The sequence below is a fragment of the Glycine max genome, chromosome 1 (genome assembly GCF_000004515.6).
Source record: "Glycine max cultivar Williams 82 chromosome 1, Glycine_max_v4.0, whole genome shotgun sequence".
NCBI lineage: Eukaryota > Viridiplantae > Streptophyta > Magnoliopsida > Fabales > Fabaceae > Glycine > Glycine max.
The window spans coordinates 24,086,246-24,106,940 of record NC_016088.4 but is presented as its reverse complement, the minus strand read 5'-3'; the positions used below and the strand labels follow the sequence as shown (position 1 = coordinate 24,106,940).

General features: G+C 31.6%; 2 protein-coding genes across 3 annotated transcripts; both read right to left on the bottom strand.

Moving 5' to 3' along the window:
- Window positions 1-15,509: 15,509 nt before the first annotated feature.
- On the bottom strand, window positions 15,510-17,784 carry LOC100813538 (uncharacterized). Its single transcript, XM_003517932.5, has 3 exons — window positions 16,887-17,784; window positions 16,692-16,773; window positions 15,510-15,990 (listed from the first exon to the last, which is right to left on the bottom strand). Exons 1-3 carry the CDS (start codon window positions 16,896-16,898, stop codon window positions 15,827-15,829), a joined length of 258 nt encoding a protein of 85 aa, XP_003517980.1. The 5' UTR covers window positions 16,899-17,784; the 3' UTR covers window positions 15,510-15,826.
- A 123-nt stretch (window positions 17,785-17,907) lies between these two features.
- LOC100811739 (uncharacterized) lies at window positions 17,908-20,317 on the bottom strand. Of its 2 annotated transcripts, none has more exons than XM_003516784.5 (3): window positions 19,856-20,317; window positions 19,672-19,753; window positions 17,908-18,375 (listed from the first exon to the last, which is right to left on the bottom strand). In XM_003516784.5, exons 1-3 carry the CDS (start codon window positions 19,982-19,984, stop codon window positions 18,206-18,208), a joined length of 381 nt encoding a protein of 126 aa, XP_003516832.1. In that variant the 5' UTR covers window positions 19,985-20,317; the 3' UTR covers window positions 17,908-18,205. The 2 variants fall into 2 exon arrangements, with proteins under 2 accessions (XP_003516832.1, XP_014629562.1); XM_014774076.3 differs by lacking the exon at window positions 17,908-18,375 and adding an exon at window positions 18,382-18,638 and having other exon boundaries at window positions 19,856-20,211.
- Between the last annotated feature and the right edge of the window lie 378 nt (window positions 20,318-20,695).

Sequence of the window (20,695 nt, the reverse complement as noted above, 5' to 3'; positions counted from 1 at the left end):
TATAAAAACACACAACACTTTACATTACACTCCCATTCTTAATTTCATATTAAGTTTTTGTGCTCCTTTCTCTCTATTCTCTTTCCTTTTCCCCTTCAATTTTCTTATTTTGCTAAATCAAACCCTCTAATGAAGATTTTCACAGAGGGTTAATTTCTTTTCAATCCAAGGGTCCCAAGGCTATGGTAAATTTAAGTTCTTCTATTCTTTAATTTTTGTTTCATGAATTATGTTTTTCCCCCTTTTTCTACTTTTCTATTTTTTGAGTTGATGCATGATTATGTTAAGATTTGGGAAATTCATTTGGGATTAGGGGTAGGATCAATTAATCCGTTCATAGTAATTGATTGATTGCTTTTTTAATTCGAACTATGCTTAAATTCATATTAATTGAGGGATGCAATTGTATCTCTGATTTTGATGAATGAATGTGAGGAGTTTATTTCAGTATTTCTATTTAAAGACACACTCATAATTTCATTTTATATATTATGGAACCAGAATGATTTACTGAAGTATTGGATCCTTGGGTTGTTGTTTTGAATTTGTTTAGGCGTTTAATTAAATTTTGTTTTTGTTCACATTTGCAATTTAAAACCAAATCCCCCCTATTTTCAAATTAGCAGACAAAGTGTTTGATGGAATATGTCTTTGGAAAACAACCTAGGATCATTCCTTATACTACATAATTTTGGGGATTCTAGTTGCTTTTGACAATACTATGACAATGCTCATCAATGCAATTTGATAAGATAGTTAATTCTATATGATTTAATTAATTATCTATATATCAAATCAAATAAAACTTGATAAAATGATTATTTACACCAAATAAGATTTGATATGATAAGATATAAATGGAATTTGTATCAGATCACTCTCCCATATATATATATATATATATATATATATATATATATATATATATATATATATATATATATATTATGAGGAGGGATCAAATTAACTTTAATCAATTGTTACACTATTCAATAACTCTCATTTGGATAATATTTTCTTAAAACCTATTATTGGATTGAAAGTTTCCTTTAACATAGATCATATGTACAAAATTTCATATTAATCCAAAATTATTTGTTACCTCACTCATATAGATTAAATCGATGTAACAAAATTTTAAAATATAATAAAATATGGATCATTTGATTAAATTCTTATTGTTGTTCAATTTTGACAAAGTTAGACACATACAATTTTGGTAATATGTAGATATAACTCAACGATTGGATTGATAAAAGTCACATTCTATATTAAGATATAGAATGGTGTAATAGTTGTTTAAGTTATGCTAGTGTAATTTGATCCTTTTTCTTTCTCCCTCTCTCTCTCTCTCTCTCTCTCTCTCTCTCTTTCTCTATGTATATATGCTAAAGGTAAAACTGATGATGCACATGAATCTAATAATTCACTATTGAGAGAGAAAGAAGTGTGTCACACCAAAGCCTTACGCATCTACCATCGGCTAACACCAAGACTCCACTCTAGTATTGCTCGCGTGGACTGAGTAGAGGTGTCATATTCTTTGACACTTGGGGATCAAAGGCAACCTCTTTGTTGTTTAAAACACACTACAAAGGTAACCTCTAAACCCTCAGTGACTCTTGCATAATGCATGATCCATGGGATAAGTTTTTTTTTTGTTCATGATTTATTTATAAAATTTTAAATTATAGACCATGAAACCCCAATAGATCTAACATCATGACTCAACGCCAAACCCCATAGGACGATCATGCCATGCGATCATCCCCCAGATACCACTATGTGGTCTCTTGTTGCTTTGAGGACTGACTCCTCAACAACACTCCCCACCGGGATTATCCAATGGATCAATGTGGTTTTCATTGCCACAATACGAGACAATATTGTGACATATTATGGATCCTTTCACCGCGATCTCCTCTCCAATACGGGCACAATTGCCTCACACAAAAGCAACGATATGATCGAACATCCCACATAATCCACTTCATCTTCATGACCACACATCGCATGTGCCTTGATCCTCGATCGACGTGCATCTCGCTGGGATGTCACTTCGTTATCATCATCATCATCATTCATGTTTGACCCTATCGCAACCTAACCTTCGGCAGGCGGATAAAAAGTGCATCTTCTCATAAAGAAAATGTGTGGAGTCGCCACCAACGTTTATTCAAGGAAAACGTTAGAAAAAACCAAAAAGATGAAGGTTTGCAGAATTTGAAAATAAGGGTTCGGGAGTTGTTTACGCATGGGGAAGGTATTAGCACCCCACGTGTCTGTCATAAGGGACGACAGTCTTTAATCAAGTGTGCAAAAAATGTGACTTCAATATTATTTACTTTTCCCTTTTTATATTTTTTTATTTTTTGGGGGTCGACAAAGGTGTTGCCCTTGCTCTTATGTATCCTCAAGTGTAATGAGGAATTCAGACCTACGTAGTTCTTTAAGTCTGAAAATTTGTGTGATACATTGATTTTATGTTTTTTGAAAGACCGATGTTAATTGCGAACAAAAGTCGTTTAAGGTGTTGGCTCTTGAAACGACCTCAACTGATGTTTGATGAAAAGCGGAGAGAATCATTAAGGCGTTGGACCTTGAAACGATCTCAAGTGATATTTGACGAAATGAAGAAGTTTATGAGTTGGTTTTATTTTGGTTTTGCTTATTAACCTTCAATCTTTTTTAAAGATAACTTGCGGCACTAATGATCGGTTAAAACTTACTTTACAAGAAGAAAATGAGATTATTGATGATAGGAGAAGGATATGAAGATACACAAAACAAGAAAGAGAACCCTTAAAGGTGCATAGATCGCATTCAAATCCTTAAAACAAAAACTAACCAGATGACGAATGAAGAACGATGTAGAAGTCAATTATGGTCGCAATTCGGTAGTGCCTTGGCCTCGTTTTTCTCTTCTTTCTTCTTCTTCTCTCTGATTTCTCTCAATGTTGGACCTTGGAACCCCTTACTCAGCCTCCCTCACGCCTGTTTATAGCAAAAGATGGCATTAGGGGTCATGGCAGCTCGCCCAGGTGAGCTTAGCTCGTCCAAGTGAGCTTAGCTCGCCCAGGCGAGCTGGTTACTTCACCCCTAAGCTATTTGGGGGCCTAGGCGAACCAGAGGCTAGCCTGGGCAAGCAAGGGTTTAGAAAAAGGCTTAAAATGACCCTTTTGCCCTCCTTTTTTGGGTATTTTCTGTATTCTTTGCCGAAACGTCGAATGATCCTTCATCTTGCGTAGTAACTGTCATCGAGCAGCTCAATTCAGCTAGCGAGGATCAAAAGATCAATAAACCATAGTCCCTGGATGAAATTAAGGTATGACAGAACCCAAAACAAAAGGTTTCCCTTTCCTTGATGCTCACAGTAAAAGCTAACAATATGAGCACCAACATCCTATCATGAACCCACATTCATAACTACACTTGTGTCTGATTACATTTTATGACATTCCTTATGTCACTCGATGTTTTATGCTCAATGTTGTCATAGTTCTCCAAGTCCTTGTATAGGTACTAAATTAATTTTTAAGTCCATATGTCATCCTCAAGTAGCTTTATTATTAAAGCCAAGTTCATATTTAAGTGTTTACACATTTCTTAACAATGGCCTACTCTTGTAGTTCGTTTTCACCCACATGTAATGTTATATATGACAAGAGATCAATGGGTGTAACAAAAGAGAACCCTATTGAAGCACCAACATCCAAGAAGCTGAAGTTGCCTACCTTTGATGCACCAATTCCCAAGTGTCCAAGAGTGAAGCACACTGCTCAAAGAACTAAAGGAGCATCTTAGAAAGCTTTAGTAGATGAGCAACCAGTTGAAGAAGTCCTTAGACCTAAGAGAAGGACCATCAAGAAGTTATGCATGCCTATTGAGAATCTAGACGATGACTGAACACCACCTCCTCCACCTTCTGAAGTTGCAAATTCTTCACCAATCCAACCTCAACTTTCATCTTCAACTCCACCCTTTAATCTTGACCAACCTCCATCAGCCATACAAACAGAAAAACAAACACAAGATCAACTGTCTACTAGTTGTGTCCAAACTAAATCTTCCCAACCTAAATACCCATATCTTGTTTGATAACTATCTAGTTATCAATTTGGGATCCCTCATTCTTGACAATGTTGAGAATTTTATTAATTAACTATGAACTAAATTAAATCATACTTAATTTATTTATCCGCTCCAATTAATCACTTTACGTGTGTGACCCTATAGGCTCCAACTAGACTAGTAATAATATTATTCTTATAGTAGGAGGGACAAATCCTATATGCATCACTTACATCCCTCAACATGATTCATTGTAGACCCAAGTACTACCTTTATGATCGCTACCTTCATGGTTGTATTTTATAAAGGCTTATCGATAATGGCTTTGACTTTACTATACATGTTGGTTGATGCGTAAAATATGTTAGACTCACACAAGAACAATGCAATGGTAATAGTAGACTCAAAAGTTTGGATATTGAACCCAAATGATCAGTTGTATTCCCAATTAGTTAAACTTATTAAACTAACAATAGAATTGATTAAAAAGAGGATTTAAAAAATATTTTGTGGTTTTGATTTTTATAATAAAACAATTAAATAAATATAAAGAGAGGTTTAAGTGATAATAAGAATGACCAGGAGTTATGACTTATTAGTATCAATTTTCCCCCAATCCTAGTCCTAATGAAATTCTTCACCCAATTAATTATCGATTCCGAAAATCAACTAAAACCTATGATCAAGGTCAAAAGATGTTTCTTTCCTTAAATAAATACCCAATGATCATGGATATGTCAATTTAAGTCAAAGGATAAAATCAATTCTATGAATGATTAATTAAAGATTAACTAATTTATCGAAGACTACCCAAAGATTTTGATCATGCAATTTGGTGCAAAATATTATCTACTTAGATCTATCAATTACATGCAGATGATCATTACTATGCAATTGATTGAGTATTAGAATGGTTGATTCCAAATAAACATTAAAATAAGAAAGAAAATTAATTAACATAAAATAATGAGGAATTTCGATAAGAACAAGGATAGGAGTACAAATGGACAATTACATCATAACCTTTGGACTAGGAGAACTAGCTACTCATGATAAGAGTAAAACTAGTAATCCTATAAAGAGTAAACATAGACACATCAATAGGCAGGAACGATGATCATGATCTGTCCTAACGGTATTGTCTACACTCTTCAACCCTTAAAACAACTCAAGGTTTTCTCAAATTCATAAAAATATAAAAATAAGATTGGATAATTTTTTTACAAATTCTAGAGACCTATATATAGTTTCTTAAAGATATCTACACGAAAAGGTGCACCAGGTCATGGTGAATCCATCACGGTTATGGTCAGAAGTGACGCTGAAGCCTTGGGCCATTATGGATTGACCATGGTCCTCTTGGTTGATCACGATCCTCATAAGTTGACCACGATTCTCATGAATTAACCATAATCCTCATTAATTAACCACGATCATTGTCGGATTTTAACACTGTTTTGGAGAGCTATTATCACTTTATTGTGGTTGTGCTGATTACCACAATCATAATCAAGTGTAGAGTTTTCAAATCTTCATAAATTTGTGTAATTTTCAATCCTTTCACTCAATTGAGCGATTGTGTTTCTACAATACAAACCTAATGTCTAGGCTTGAGTTCTTCGAAAAAATACATGCAAAATGACAAAAAAACTCATATAAAGCATTTTTCAAAAAGTGGTTTACCATTGGTGTTATTGGGGAAAGTGTATGATATGCACCATTGATTGAACATTCTCTTACAATGTATCTTAGGAAAACAATTATGACTTCATATGAACAAAGAGGTTTGTTTATAATTAAAAGTTTAGAGTGTTATTTGGGACACCCTCTACCCTAACATGCATATAAATGGGAAAAACATATAAAATGGGAAATCTAATTAAATCAATTTTATTCAATAAAATCGTAAGTAAATCCACGTCGGTAAAAGGTCTACATTCGCTTCACTATTATTAAATAAAACTTCTCAGAAACATTTTTGGCTCAAAACAAGGTTGTTCATGTTTACAAAAGAACTTAAGTTAAGTAGCAGAATAAATTAAAGTAAAATGACATGTGTGGAACATTATGCAATTAAAATAGAAACTCATGCCCCAATGTCACATCCTATCAGAGCAGTATGTCCCGACATCTTCCAGCACGAGGTTCCTTAAAGCAAACCACCTAGCTATATGCTCTCATGAACACAAGGTTCGAGATCATCACAGGATCCAAACACAAACAACGTACGGGGAGTAAGTTATCACATTCCTAAACAGGTAGAGATAAACAAAGACACATATATATTGTATAAGTATAACAAGCTCAACTTAGCACAGTTCGCATCATTTTACTACTCATTGTGTAACATCACTTGTCCCAAGAATTTAATCACAAAATCAAATTCCACACCTTCACATTAATCACATGTTTAGAACAATAAATCTCAAGCGCAACACAATATTTCACACTCACACAATTCATTACCCACCATCACGAAGCACGTCACAATGATCATTACATAGGTGTTATGCAACAGATACACTAAGACTCAATCCTATATGCAATGTGGTACCATGTTGATGACAAACAATATTAGGGCACCTAGGAGTACATAACAAGACACGCCACATAATGGGTATGTTAGGTCACTCTCACTAAGTAAAATCATAAGGTGACCACTCAAGGTCACTCTGTTTTGTGAGAATGCTTCAACCATATAGGATCAACATAGGCTTAAAGAAACACTCAAACCAAGTGCATTTACCCCCAAGGCCTAGACTCCGAAGTATCTGTTAGGGCCTCACCTTCCTAATTTAGGTCCAACCCCTAAAACAACTTTTGCATGCAAACACTACTCATAAATTATACAATACCAACGACTTCACACTTATTTACAAACACGTTTAACACAATGCGCTACAATTTAACAACTCAGGTTCTTAACTTGGAACCCTACACTTTCCTTTTAACACCTCACACATTGCGCTACAATTTAACACCTCAAGTTTCTAACTTGGAACCCTACACTTTTCTTTTAACACCTCGCGCATAAACATTTTTCTCAAGGTAAACATCGATCGGGTTATTGTATAATTCCCAACTCAAAACACAAGTAATATCACATCAAGTATTAACCACACAACTATTCACAAACATATCACATGTCCACAATTTAACACCTCCCAACATCACAATCCACCATCACCTGCTCATGTATATCTCACAAATTAACACATGCTTAACTTGCTTCATATACTCAATCTCAATCACAATTCATATTATACAAATAGTATTGCATATATAAACAAACACAATATATAAATAACTAAACACACAAATATTCTAATCATGAATTTATAAAGTAAAATATAATCAAACAAAACTGCACAAAGGATTCACTAAAACTTTCGAAGAACCTTATAGTTAAATAGACTTTGGTCGATTTTAAAGAATAACAATATATAAACTTATACTAAATATTAAAACTAAAAAAAAATCGAGAATGTCATTTTATTAACCTATTCTAGTTCAAAATTATAATATTAATTCCAATCTATATATATAAAAACCCTAAAAAGCACAAAAAGGAGAAAAATACAAAATCAATATCTCACTCCCTTTTACGGTAAATCTCTCCTTACTTAATTTCATCAATTCACACTAATTAGAAAAAACTCAATTTCTAGGTTTCAAACTCAACATCAAAACATATCAATTTCACAATAATTTCACATCCGGACATCAATTGGTCCGTCAAACATAGTCAATTCATGAATAAAAGAATAAGAACGAAATTGAAATTCATAAAACAACCCACAATAACCCAAAATTTATCCTCTAAGAGGCCTCACATGTGTAGTCTAACAGTTTCCTAAGATTCCTCAAGTTTTTCCTCTGGTTGCTCTGTTAGGGTTTCCAAGCGTTGGAGAGAAGAATGGATTAGAGCCTCAATTTCACTATCTTCATGTCTCTATAAAGACATTATTTCAAAAATCCCAATGGTGGAAGTGTGTGAAAATGAGTTCCAAAGGTGTTGTCCAAATTTCAGGATGATCCAATGGTTAACAGGTCCAACATTGTAGTTTTACCGAGATATATTTGGGTGTATGCGAAAAAAGAAAGGGTTTTTGGAAAGGAAGAAGGGAGAACAAATTTGGAAGCAAGAGAGAAAGTAGAAACATATAAATGTAAAAACTGATCTGATATGTCTCTATTCATAGTTAGGGTACTCTGAGCCTATTATTTACTCTATTTTTCCTTATTTTATTATTTTATAAAAGGAAACTCTATTTTACTCTTTCATTAAATAAATAATCAGTTAAAACATCCTTTTATTTTATAAAACATCATTTTACTCTATTTATTTTCTAATACTATGAAACTTTTATTTTAATTAACAAAAAATCTATTCTCTCATTTATTTAATTTCTAAGAATTCTATTAATTTTTAAATAAAACTCTTTATTTATTTTACGAAAACGGGATGTTACATTATTGATATTTGCATATTTTGAATTCCTTAGAAGTATGGATTTTTCTTTCATTTTAAACATTAAATCTTAAACATAAATTTACATAGGTTTTTTTTAAGGATGGAATATTCATCGTACACGATCATGTCAGTTCTTAACATTGATCAATGGTGTTATCGAGGATGCAAGTGTAACCATCTGTGAATGAAGATGCCAAAATTTACTATTTTGCACCTTGTTAGACTAATGTTGTGGACACTACTTATAAGTAAATACATACTAACATTTTTGTGTCAAAATGTGTGCTTTGAAAAGGTTTCTTGTCTCATACTTGTCTTATTTATAGGTTCAAGCTGAAGGTTGAAGTTTTTTATGGTTTCAACACTAGTGCATTTGTTTTATTTGACATTGATTGTGTGAAACTGTTGGAACAATCCTGTGAGACTTTGTTGAATTGCAAAGAGGTTTTATCCCAAAAGAAATTTCTTACTGCAAATTTTATATATTAATTATCAACTTAACATTGTGTAATTCAATATTTATCATTTCTAAATGTATTATGTGTAGCCCAAGGACTTCACAAGGACCACACAAAAAAATTGATAAACTTACTGAGAAGTAGATGCTATTCAAAGTTGAAAATGAATCTGATTATGTCTTTCGTTTTGATGATTCATTCAAGCTCAAAAGAAAATGCACAAATGTGGAATCATTGAAAAGTTCAAGTATGAAGTTTTCATTGCCACTCCAAAAAAGGTTCATGTATTTATAATTTGATCAAGTAATATATTAGTTAGTATTTTTACATTGTTAGAATTTTAGCGGATCCTTATAAAATACCAATAATCACCAGGAACACATTATATTAGATTATCAAGAAAAGTTTTAGGAATATCTGGATCTATAATGATTGATCAAACAAACACAACAGAATCTGAATCCATAGATGATTTCTAATTTATGTGCTCTTCTTAGGATTTATTAAAGAATGTTGTAGAGACAATGGATAACCAGCTAATAGCGTAACCGGTGGCTTCATGGTTCTTCCTCAATCGGAACATCTTTATTCCTCAATAGGACCTTTGTAACTCTTCATATGGGAAGAAAAGAAACTATGTGTGACAACCCGATATATTGGGAATCATAACCTTCTTATAGTATGTTAACCTAATAGGGTTCCAATTATCCCCTAATGGGTCAACACTGACATATGTTCATTTAAGTCCATATCATCTAATTTAGTTGTATAACAGGCTCACTTAATTTGATCACATAAAATAAAACTCACTAATGATAAATAGCTAATATAATTGTCTTATAATATTAGCCCACATTAATTATTGGAATAGAAAATTCCAACAATCTCCCACTTGGGCTACATATTGTAACGATTATATCAAAATCCTTATGCGCGCATTCGTACGCTATTTACCTTTAGACCTCCACCTTAACAACCTGGTCCATCTCATGTATCAATAATGGAATCCATTGTGGCTTTCGATACTACAACAAATTTAACTAGACCCCAATGACCACCATATCAATACACTCAATGACATAGGTCAATATGGATAAGCAGCATGAAAATTACAAGCAATGTGATCTCAGTCATGCCTATTTCCAATTGGTCCAAACTTTATTCTTTATAGAGATCAATCCAAATACAACATAAATATTGCAAACAAAACAAGCTTATAATGAAATGATAAACTTTAACTTTATTTTTGCAAAAAATCCAAAAAACAAAATGTTTGTAAACCATAAGATATAGAACATAAGCAAGACTCTCACTAAACTTAAGGTACTATCAAGAAGTACACCCATATGAGCAGTGTGCTCATGAAAAAACTTCAAGTGTCAGACATTTAGTAAGTGGGTCATCTAGCATAGAATGAGTCCCTATATGTTCTTTACAAATCTGTATTTTCTTAATTTTTTATTTAACAACCAAATACTTTATATCAACAAACTTTTACTTGGTTGAATCCTTAATAAGACCGTTAAGATATTGTCCCAATAAACACCTGATGGCTTCTTAATGTTGGCAACAATAGGCAAGCTAGTTACAATAATTTGGCAGTCATAAATTCTAATATGATGTCTCAGCAAAAAATATTAACTCCACCAATATGGTTAAATGTGGATCCTTATGTGGAGTGGTTGCTATTAAGATATTTCATAAAAATCGAAGTTAGAATACTCAATGATCTCTAAACTTCTAGACTTTTGATATGAAAACATGTAATTTCGTGTTCTCTTTAATTAGCACATTATGCATTTTACTACTTTCTAGTGTTTCAAACCAAGGTTACTCATATATCACCTTAGGAATCCCACTAAAAATTGTTTTGGGACAATAAAAAAATAAATAAACTTAAGCATACATGATAAATTGCAATATAATTGTTTTGCAACAATAAATCGTATGATGATAGTAGGATGTCATCAACGTATAATACAAAAATAATAAATTTACTCCCATTGAACTTTTAACATACACAATCATCAACCAAATTTACCTCAACACTATAAGAGATAATCTTGATGAATTTTGTAATACCATAGACGAGAGACTTGTTTAAAAGCATAAATGGATTTCTTTAGTTTGCATACCATAGACTTTGGATCATCTTAAACAAGGTTTTTTGGTTGCATCGTATAAATTGTTTCATTAATGTTTCCATTTAGAAACGTAATCTTTACATCCATCTATGCAAAAAACAATCGTCAAAATGATCTACAATGTCATTATAGTTCTAAGATAGTCTTTCTAAGAAATAGAAAAGAAAGTCTCTTTGTGACAATGTCTCTCTTCTTGTAAAACTTTTGGCGACAAGACAATCTTTATATATCTCAATATTACCCATTGAATTTGTTTCGACTATAGATATTTATCTACAACTTATGGGTTTCACACTTTCAAGCAATTTGATGATATCTCAAATGTCATATTTAACCATCGGTTTTATTACATCATTTATGGCATCAATCCACTTGAGAGTTAGAGCACAACATGACTTGACTAAAGTCGATTAGACTTTCTCAGTCAACCTAATGTCATATTCATATTCTTAAATAAATATAATATAATCATATCAAATTATTTTTTTCCTTTCTCTATAGGATCTTCTTAATGACACTTCTTGAGGCTATTGAGTTTGAACTTTAGGTGTTGTCTTGTCTTTTAATAATGTTAGGAGTAACATCATTATTTAATTACCATATCCGTTTCTTGAACAATGGTAAGTACAAAGACTTATCTATTGTCAATAACATATTATTCTTTAAAAACAACACTCTTTATGTTTCCTCTCCCTCCAAACTCAATTTCCTCAAGGAGTCTTGCGCGTCTCAAACATGATCTTAAAGTGGAATTGTAAAACTTATACATGTGAGAGCTTTAAATGTAACAAAAAAATTGTAACTAATTATCTTTAAGTCTAGCTTACCTTCATGCAGCATATAAGGCATTGCTTCGGTTGGACATCCCCAAATGTGCATATGCCTAATGTTGGGATTTTCTTGCCTCACACCTATAAGGGTTATTAGTGACTACTTTAATTGGTACCATAAAAAGATATAAATTGTATTCTTTAATGTCTTTCCCCAAAGTGACTATGGTAGAGAAGAATCAAACTTCTTACCATATCTACACAAGTCTAGTTTCATCATTCTACAACTTTGTTCATGCTAAGTTTGCCTAACATTATATGTTGCAGAAAAATTTCACAATTATTGAAGAAAACACATGGGGGACTCCAAACGTAGCACCTGAATTTCAATTTGTTTGTATATTTTTCCTTTATATACTCAATGTATACTATAAGGTCCAACCAATATAAAGGACCCAGAATTTCCAATAACACAAGCATCCAAATTCTCTATTAAGATATATGACTTAAGCACTTATGTTATAAAGTGATGAAATTCTCATTTAATTTTAAGTTTTGTACCACCCAAAATTATTTGCAATAGGAACACTCAAATATCCATAAAAGAACTCATAACTTGCAACATTTGAATCACAAGAGAGACTAACTTTATTATTTAATCAAACAAAAATAACTAAATTTGTCCAAATTAGAAATGAAATTTGGTTTAATATAAAAACTCAATATATGTCTCAACCAAATTCATTTTGAGTCTTTTAAAGCAACATAAAAGTTTCTATAGCTTCAACTACAACTTTATATCATCGTCCACATAGATGAATCTTTCATTATTACTTGGCGGATGACTCCACAAACATGCTTATGTGACTAGTAGAACCAAAATCTACTCACTAACGTCCTTAGGTACAAAACTAAATTAACTTTAAAACAGACAAAAATAAAAAGTTTATCATTCTTCACACACTAAATAGTGTAATTGGGATTTTATATATATATATGTCTCACCCTATAAAAGCAACAAGGAAATTCCTTATCTTGTTCTCTTGTTTCTTCTCTAAAAAAATAAATAAAAAATTATGCAATATCCTCAACTCTCAACTGACTCTTTTCAAACTCTAAATTTTATACATGCAGCTTTGGGATTCAAATAATATGAGTAATTTAAACCATAGTCATAGCAACAACAACAATTAAAGAAGAGAACAATAAACATACAATGCACAAATAATCCTTATGGTAAATTTCAAGACCCAAACAAGATACCTAGCTCACCATTAATCCTCAATCTTTGGATTGAAAATATTAACTGCAAGTGGTACTCTCAACACATTGATCAAACATTAATGATAAGTCCTGTCAAATAAAAGTTTTCTTGGACACTCCATTGCTCAGCTGAAAAACTTATATGATGATTACTCCAGTCAAATAATGATTGTCTTTGAACATTTGATTATTCACATGAAAATCACATTATTTATAATCACCACATGTTTACCATCACAAACATGTAATTATTCTGCCAAATTGTGTCTTCCTTTGGGCCAAGCACAATTCGCATGAATAATTTCGTGCAACATCTATGTAAATTCAATCAAACCAACTTACGCAACAGAGATTACTTTGGTAACATGTTGTTTCAATCAATTTAACCAAAAATACAAGAATTTAATATAATAAATAGGAGGTCTTAAAATTACACAATTTTCACCTATAATCAAGTAAGTTATATAAAAATATATATATAATAGAACGTGCAAATATTTTGCATAAAAGACCCATTAGAAGATACTTAGTACAAAATTAATTCCTAGTATTTGGACAAAAAAAATTAATTTGTAATTGATACTCTCAACGCAATGATCAAATATTGACAATAAATTCTGTCCAATAATAGTCTTTCTTTGGACCGACTATTATTCACATGAAAACACCTTATAATTGTCACACATTTATCATCACATGTACAATATTATTTGACCAAATTATGTCTTCCTTTGGACCAAACACAATTCACATAAATAATTTTATACAAAAATTTATGTAATTTTAATCAAATCAATTTTCACAATAGGGATTACTTTGGCAATATATCGTGTCAATCAATTTAATTAAAAAAATTACTAGATATGCAAATAAATGAAAAGGATCTGTTACTGTTAAATTTACACTCAATCATGAAAGTAGAAAAATATAAAACATTAATTACGACAAATAAATATCATATCCTTAAATTATATTAAGGTTATCATTAATTTATACTTAAAATAAGTTGTATCACATCAGTAAATAAAACTATCACAAATTCATGAAAGAAATTTAAAAAAAAAAACCAAACACAAACAATACAATAAACCGAGACATTTCATAAATCAAGTGTTAGTGCTTCTAATCTTTATAGTTTGTTCCACCGTACCAATGCAAACAAAAGAATGAAAATTAATGTCATCTACCCAGCGTGAAAATGGCATCCAAAGTATTCACAAATTGCACAAAATAACTTTATTAAAACCATAACCCATATGACTTTGAATTCAACATAAAAAGATTTTTGGAAACCAAAAAAAAAAATGTTCCTCAAATATATATCACAAGCGACATGAACAAAGGTTATGCATAAATCCAAAAAGGATGCTAAAAAACAATAGAATCGAATTCAAACCAAATATGGAACATTGCAATATTTGAATATAACAAACACAACGGAATTTGAATCCGTAAGTGATTTCTGATTTATGTGTTCTTCTTAGAATCGGTTACGAAATGTTGTAGAAACAACGGATAATCAGCTAACGTCATGATCAGTGGCTTTATGATTTTTCCTCAACTGGAAATTTTTTATTCCTCAAGAAGATCTTCGTAACTCTTTAGATAGAGATGAGAGAAATTATGGAAATGATGTGGAATGGCTCAATATATTGGGAACCATAGTCTTCTCATGATATCTCAATCTAATAGAGTTTTTATTATCTTCTAATAGGTCAACATATGATCATTTAACTCCTTATGGTCTGATTTAGTTATGTAACTCACTCATTTAATTTGATCACATAAAATAAAATCCACTAATAATAAATAATTAATATAATTATCTTATAATATTAACCCACAACCCGTAGTAATTATTGGAATAAAAAATTTAAAAAATTATCATATTTATAATACGCATTGTTACAATTAAAAAGGAACGCACAAATCTTTGTATTGCAGCTGAAAGTCAATATTGGTTTTCAAAACACCAACGTGGATGTTGTTGAGATTGACAACTCGGATGTCAAAACAGAGGAAGTGATTTCACTTGCTGATGATGATGTCGTGAGGTATGCACAAAGGTTTTCTTTTTCTTTTTCTATTCTCTTTGTCTACAATTTTCATTTTCTTTTCGTCATTTGTCATATTATTTTTTTTCTTCTTTCTCCTCATTCTTATTCTCATTGAAGAATAATACTAAAAATTCTTAAACAACTACATCTAAGTTTTCTCCTTATTCAAATTCTCGCTTAATGAGCATCCCTTCACATGATGATTCCTTGGCTCCAAAGGACCAATTAAATAAATAAGACTAAATAAAACTATATAGAATTTGGCCGTGGAATTTAAAAATCTTTACAATAATTTTCAAGGTTAGTTCTCTCTGGTGTTTCCAGCATGTCAACAGTATCCGTAAATAAATCCAAGTAGAGCAATAAACCCCTTCTTACCACTCATTGTAACAAAAAAAAAAAATCCAAGAGTTCTACATGTAACTGGTGTATTTTAATTTTTCAGGATCCTATTTTGCATCCATTTTCATCTTCTTTTAAATACAACTTCAATTCCCAGCTAGTTTGAGAACCACATTTGCAAGTAAAATATTATATACACTATGTGCCATGCATGACATGATTCTCTCTTCTCTCTTCTATCTAGTTTCTATTCTCCTTCATTTTGAGCTTCACCCTCCATTTCTTGAACTTCAAGGATCTCAACTCTTCGGTTCATCTTTTTCTTTATCTTTATTGCAACATCCCCTGGTTCAAATCTGCCAAACACAAATACCCTGCGCTGCTGCTTCTCTATCATATGGTTCTCTATCGCTTCAATATGCAACGAGAAAGAGGTTGTTAAAATGTCGGAACTTTTATTTAATAAAAAGAGGTTAATTTCTATGAACTGGTAGCATTAAAAAAAACACATGAATTTAGTCTTTCATGCAATAAAGAAGGAGGTTTTTTTTTAATTACTCATTTAGTCTTTATAGTTTTTAAACTTATCTTTTTTTAATTCTTATAGTTAATAAGTAGATTTTTTAGTATTTAAAGTTTACATTTTAATTTCAAGAAGGTCTTTGCATTAAAAAAAAATTAACTCAATTAATTAAAGAATTTTAACGACAGAGACTTTTTGATAATTAAAATATAAATTTCAAGAACTAAAAAATTCACTTGCTTTAAGAGATTAAAAAATTCACTTATTAAATATAAAGATTAAAAGGGATAAATTTAAAAATTATAGGAAGTAAATGAATAGTTAAACTTTTTTTTTATCAAATTTGGTCAATATAAATGAATTTGATTCTTAAACTTTAAAAATTACATAAATTTAGTCCTTCTAACTTTAAAAAAATATTATGAACTCTTAAAAATAAGAGACTAAATTTACATGGTTTTTTTTCTAATAACCAAATTTATCAATATGAAAATATAGCCACTTTAACCATGTGTTGACAAAAAATAAAGGAACTAATCGCTTTTTTTCCCACCATAATAAATTCACAACATTCATTTAAGTCATTTACCTTTCATCCTTAGAATGATCCTCCTTAATTTTCTGCAACAAGAATTGCAGTCAACGTTGATTCTCATGACCATGCAACAATACTGCAAACGTAAAAACGGAACCAGCATTAAAATTAACCAGCAAAACAATTGACCAAAATGATCAAGGGCTTTTGAAATAGAAGAATTTTTGTGGGGATAGAACAAGAACTTGCCTTTTCTGACATGGGGTGAGAATTGACGGAACCCACGATTGGTTTTTTATTTTGGATAAGCCAAAAGGCAAATGGAAAAGGAGTTTGTGGGAGCTAGAGAATATGAATATGATCGTGATCTTGGTCGTGGATCAACTGATATTCATATTCATATTTATATTTATTGTCTATTTGTTTTGGAATCTGATTCCACTTGGAGTTGGACTAAGCTATATAAGGTAGTTGTTTGTCTTATAAGTCCTTTTATCCTTGACTTCGCCTTTACACTTAATTCATTTGAAAACAACATGGCAAGGGGAAGCATCTCTTCATGCACATGGTTTGCATAGCCTAAAGCAATACTAAAAACTGTAAAGCATCTCTTTATTTATTTCCCAAGTTATTTATAAACTGCATTACGGGAACACCTCATAAAATTCTCAAACTCCACTTTTGTTGCCTTCAGGAAGAACTTGTAATAGAAAGTGGTAGGCATTACCCAATGATAATTAAGGTTCTACCCTGTGACTTACAAGTCACAGATTTTAATGGTAGAAAAGATTATATCTCTCTTTGTATAGGTAAACTTGCATGTATATACCGTTCCCAGACTTATAGAAGGGAGACTCATGCACTGAACTTTTTTGTTTTTGGGAAAAACTATAATCTCTATCAATTAAAGTGGAAAGAGGTTATTATCCTAATATGTTATTGTTGGCAGATAACTATAATATTTAAGCATGTGATTAGGAGTTTGATTCTTTGTTTTGTATGCATGATCCGTTAGAGAGATCAACCTCATAAATTTCAATTTCTCAAGAAATCAGTATCTGACTCAGGACGAGGAAATACTGAGTTCAAAAAAAAAAAAAAGTGGGATGAGACTATTGCTATTATTGTTGAAAAAGCTATAGTCCAAAACTCCAAATGTTGAAGACGGAGTGAAAAACCATTTTTCAAATGTTTTATAGTATATACTAAACATGTATAAGTTTCCTAAGCATGGACTAGGATGATTATTCTAAGAAAAAAGTGGGATCAATGACTATGCATTTGTGGCCCAATTTCCATTCCATAGATTAGAAAAAAAAAATTATTTTGAAGACAAAGTTCAATAAAGTCCTACGTGGATGCCCTCGTCTCAGTGGGGCAAAATTAATACAGCAATAGCAAAACAGATTCAGTCATGAATACAAAATCTTCCTTTCTTCTTTGTCAAATTCATTATGCAATCACCAAACTAATTGAATCATGAATCCAAAAAAAAAAAAATGAATCCACAAATATTTCTTCTGTACATAGTCAAATCAATCTACAAAATATTCTTATGAACATGTGGGTCAAGCACGCGAAGAGCGAAATAATCGCTTGATGATGGCAACTTTGGGGAGGGAATTCCTGTTGTTGATGTGAGTAATTTTCCGAGTGGTAACTTTCCCTATTGATGGTAATCTGAAAGTAAGTGTTACTTTCTTTTCCAAAACGTTAATCACCACAGACTCTGTCTCTACTATAGAATCAAAAATACATATCAAGAGTTAGCATGAGAAATTCCATCACAATTTTGTGACAAAGTTCATCAAATAGGAAACATTGTTAACTAATTTTACTAATGTTCTTGCAATCAAATATTCTAAGATACTTAACACAATGGCTTTTGTGTTTCATTGTAATTGATATTTTCATTTTCACTGAACACTTCTCTTCTTTTACCCTTACTGAGCATTTTCCTTTAATTTAACTGGTGAGAACCCTTATATGAATAAACTGGTCCTACAAAAGCACAAAACCCGGGTTCTTATTATACCTCTGTTAGCACAAGCAAATCAAACCAGAAGCGAAGGAATAATAAAATGAAAGCAATGGCTATTTTTTGAGAACAAACATTTTATATAATTCAGTTAGCATAAACTCACAGCATAATTTATCCTATCAACCAATCTTGCATTACTGAAAATCATTCTTCCATTATTGAAAATCATTTACTTTTATGATAATAATTTTAAAAGTTATAAATAAGGTGTTATTTTATTATTTGATAGTGTAAAAGTCTTCAATTTAACTTCTATAAACTTTAGAGTGTAAAAAAAATTACATAATAAATTAACAACAAATCATGGTAAAATATAAAATCATATTAGTTTTCTCAGTGCATAACCTGTCTACCCAAAAATCTTTCTACCCAAGATGTATCAAAATTTTTTGTATTTAGATGAATCATTCTTGACTAACGATAAGCTTGAGATGGCTTTGTTGTTTCTTGTGTCTTCATACCTATGTGGCTTTATGGCTTAGAGGTACGTAAGCCACTAAAGGGTAAGATCAGACTACTTAGAAGATGTCAAATTAATCAATTAACAATACCATGGGTGTTAAGAGAACAAAGAGCTTCCAGAAGAACCAAGAATAGAAGATTCCAAAGGCTGAGTTAATAAAAGTAAATAACAATGATAAATGTGTCATAAATTAAATTTCTCTCACACTTCATGCCAGAACATATGCCAGCCTATTCCTAGGGGGAAACCAACAAGGACCACCTCTTATGAATGATGTATGCATTTCCCTCACTCTCTCTCTCTCTTCTCTGGCTTCCTGTTGGGAATCAAATGCTCCTGTTCATCCTACGAAAGTTGCCTCTTAGGAATCAATTATTAATTTTCAAAAAACAATTCTTTTCCAATAGACCTTCAAAATCAATCAAAAGTTTGCCAAACATATGCAACAAACTAATCCATAAAAAAATCACTCTTGAAAGGAAGCATCGCAAATTACATCCAAAGGGAACATAACAAACAAGCTTACTTACCATTCATTTTTGCAATAATGTCAGTAACCCTCTTCTGGCACTTCTCACATTGCATGTCTGCAGAGAGAACAACCTCCTGAACCTGGTTTTTACAACAGCAGAACCAACCAACCCATCAACACAAAACTCTAGAAATCCATAACCAAAATCCTCAAAATAGAGTAAGCTAAAGTAAAACACAAACCTGAGGCATGGACAAGAACTCCATAGAAGCTAGACTAGTCCCACTCCCACCAAGAGGAAAACCCTTTGATTTTCTTACACCAACAACCACTCCTTGAAGCTCCTTTTTAGCACCATCTTCACAATCCATACCTTTGATTAGGTGTGCAACAGATACATACAGTGCTTTATATGTATATTTAATAGATTTGCAGCCTCAATCCCATCCTGAGAGAGAGAGAGAGAGAGTGCAGAAAACGATCTTTGAACAGCTCCTATTACACTGATGGAACAACCCCATCTCAAATGTTAAGTAGTTGGTTGAAAAGAGAGAATAAAAAAAATGTACAGGGGCATAATGGCACAGTATGGTAAAGTGAAAAAGGTTTTATGCCAAATTGATAAAGATTGTTAATTGTTATTTCACTAACGTGCAGAAACAGCCCCACATACATAGTGCTTAATTGTTTTTTTTCTTCACAATGATTATTATTCCCTCAAGGTTGCTTATTAAACCAGGTTCTAGGCTAATTCAATGAACCAATTAAACTAATGGTGCTTAAGGGGTTCTTGGCTCAGCATCAAGAAAGCGACTAAGCAAACCAAGCTGACACTGTTTACAAGTGTTGTAATTATGGATGGTTACTTTGATAGTACTTTGGCTTAAACAAAGAGTAAAAAGGTTATGTTGGTGGTGATTATTATTTCTCCAAGGTAAATGATAATTAATCACTTATAAAAAAAGTATAAATAGGCTTAAGGTACTTGATAAATGATCAAATTTTATTTTGGTCTCTAATAAATTTTTTGTTGTTTTGAGTCTCCAATATATTAAAACTTTTATTTTGCATCTTATCATCAA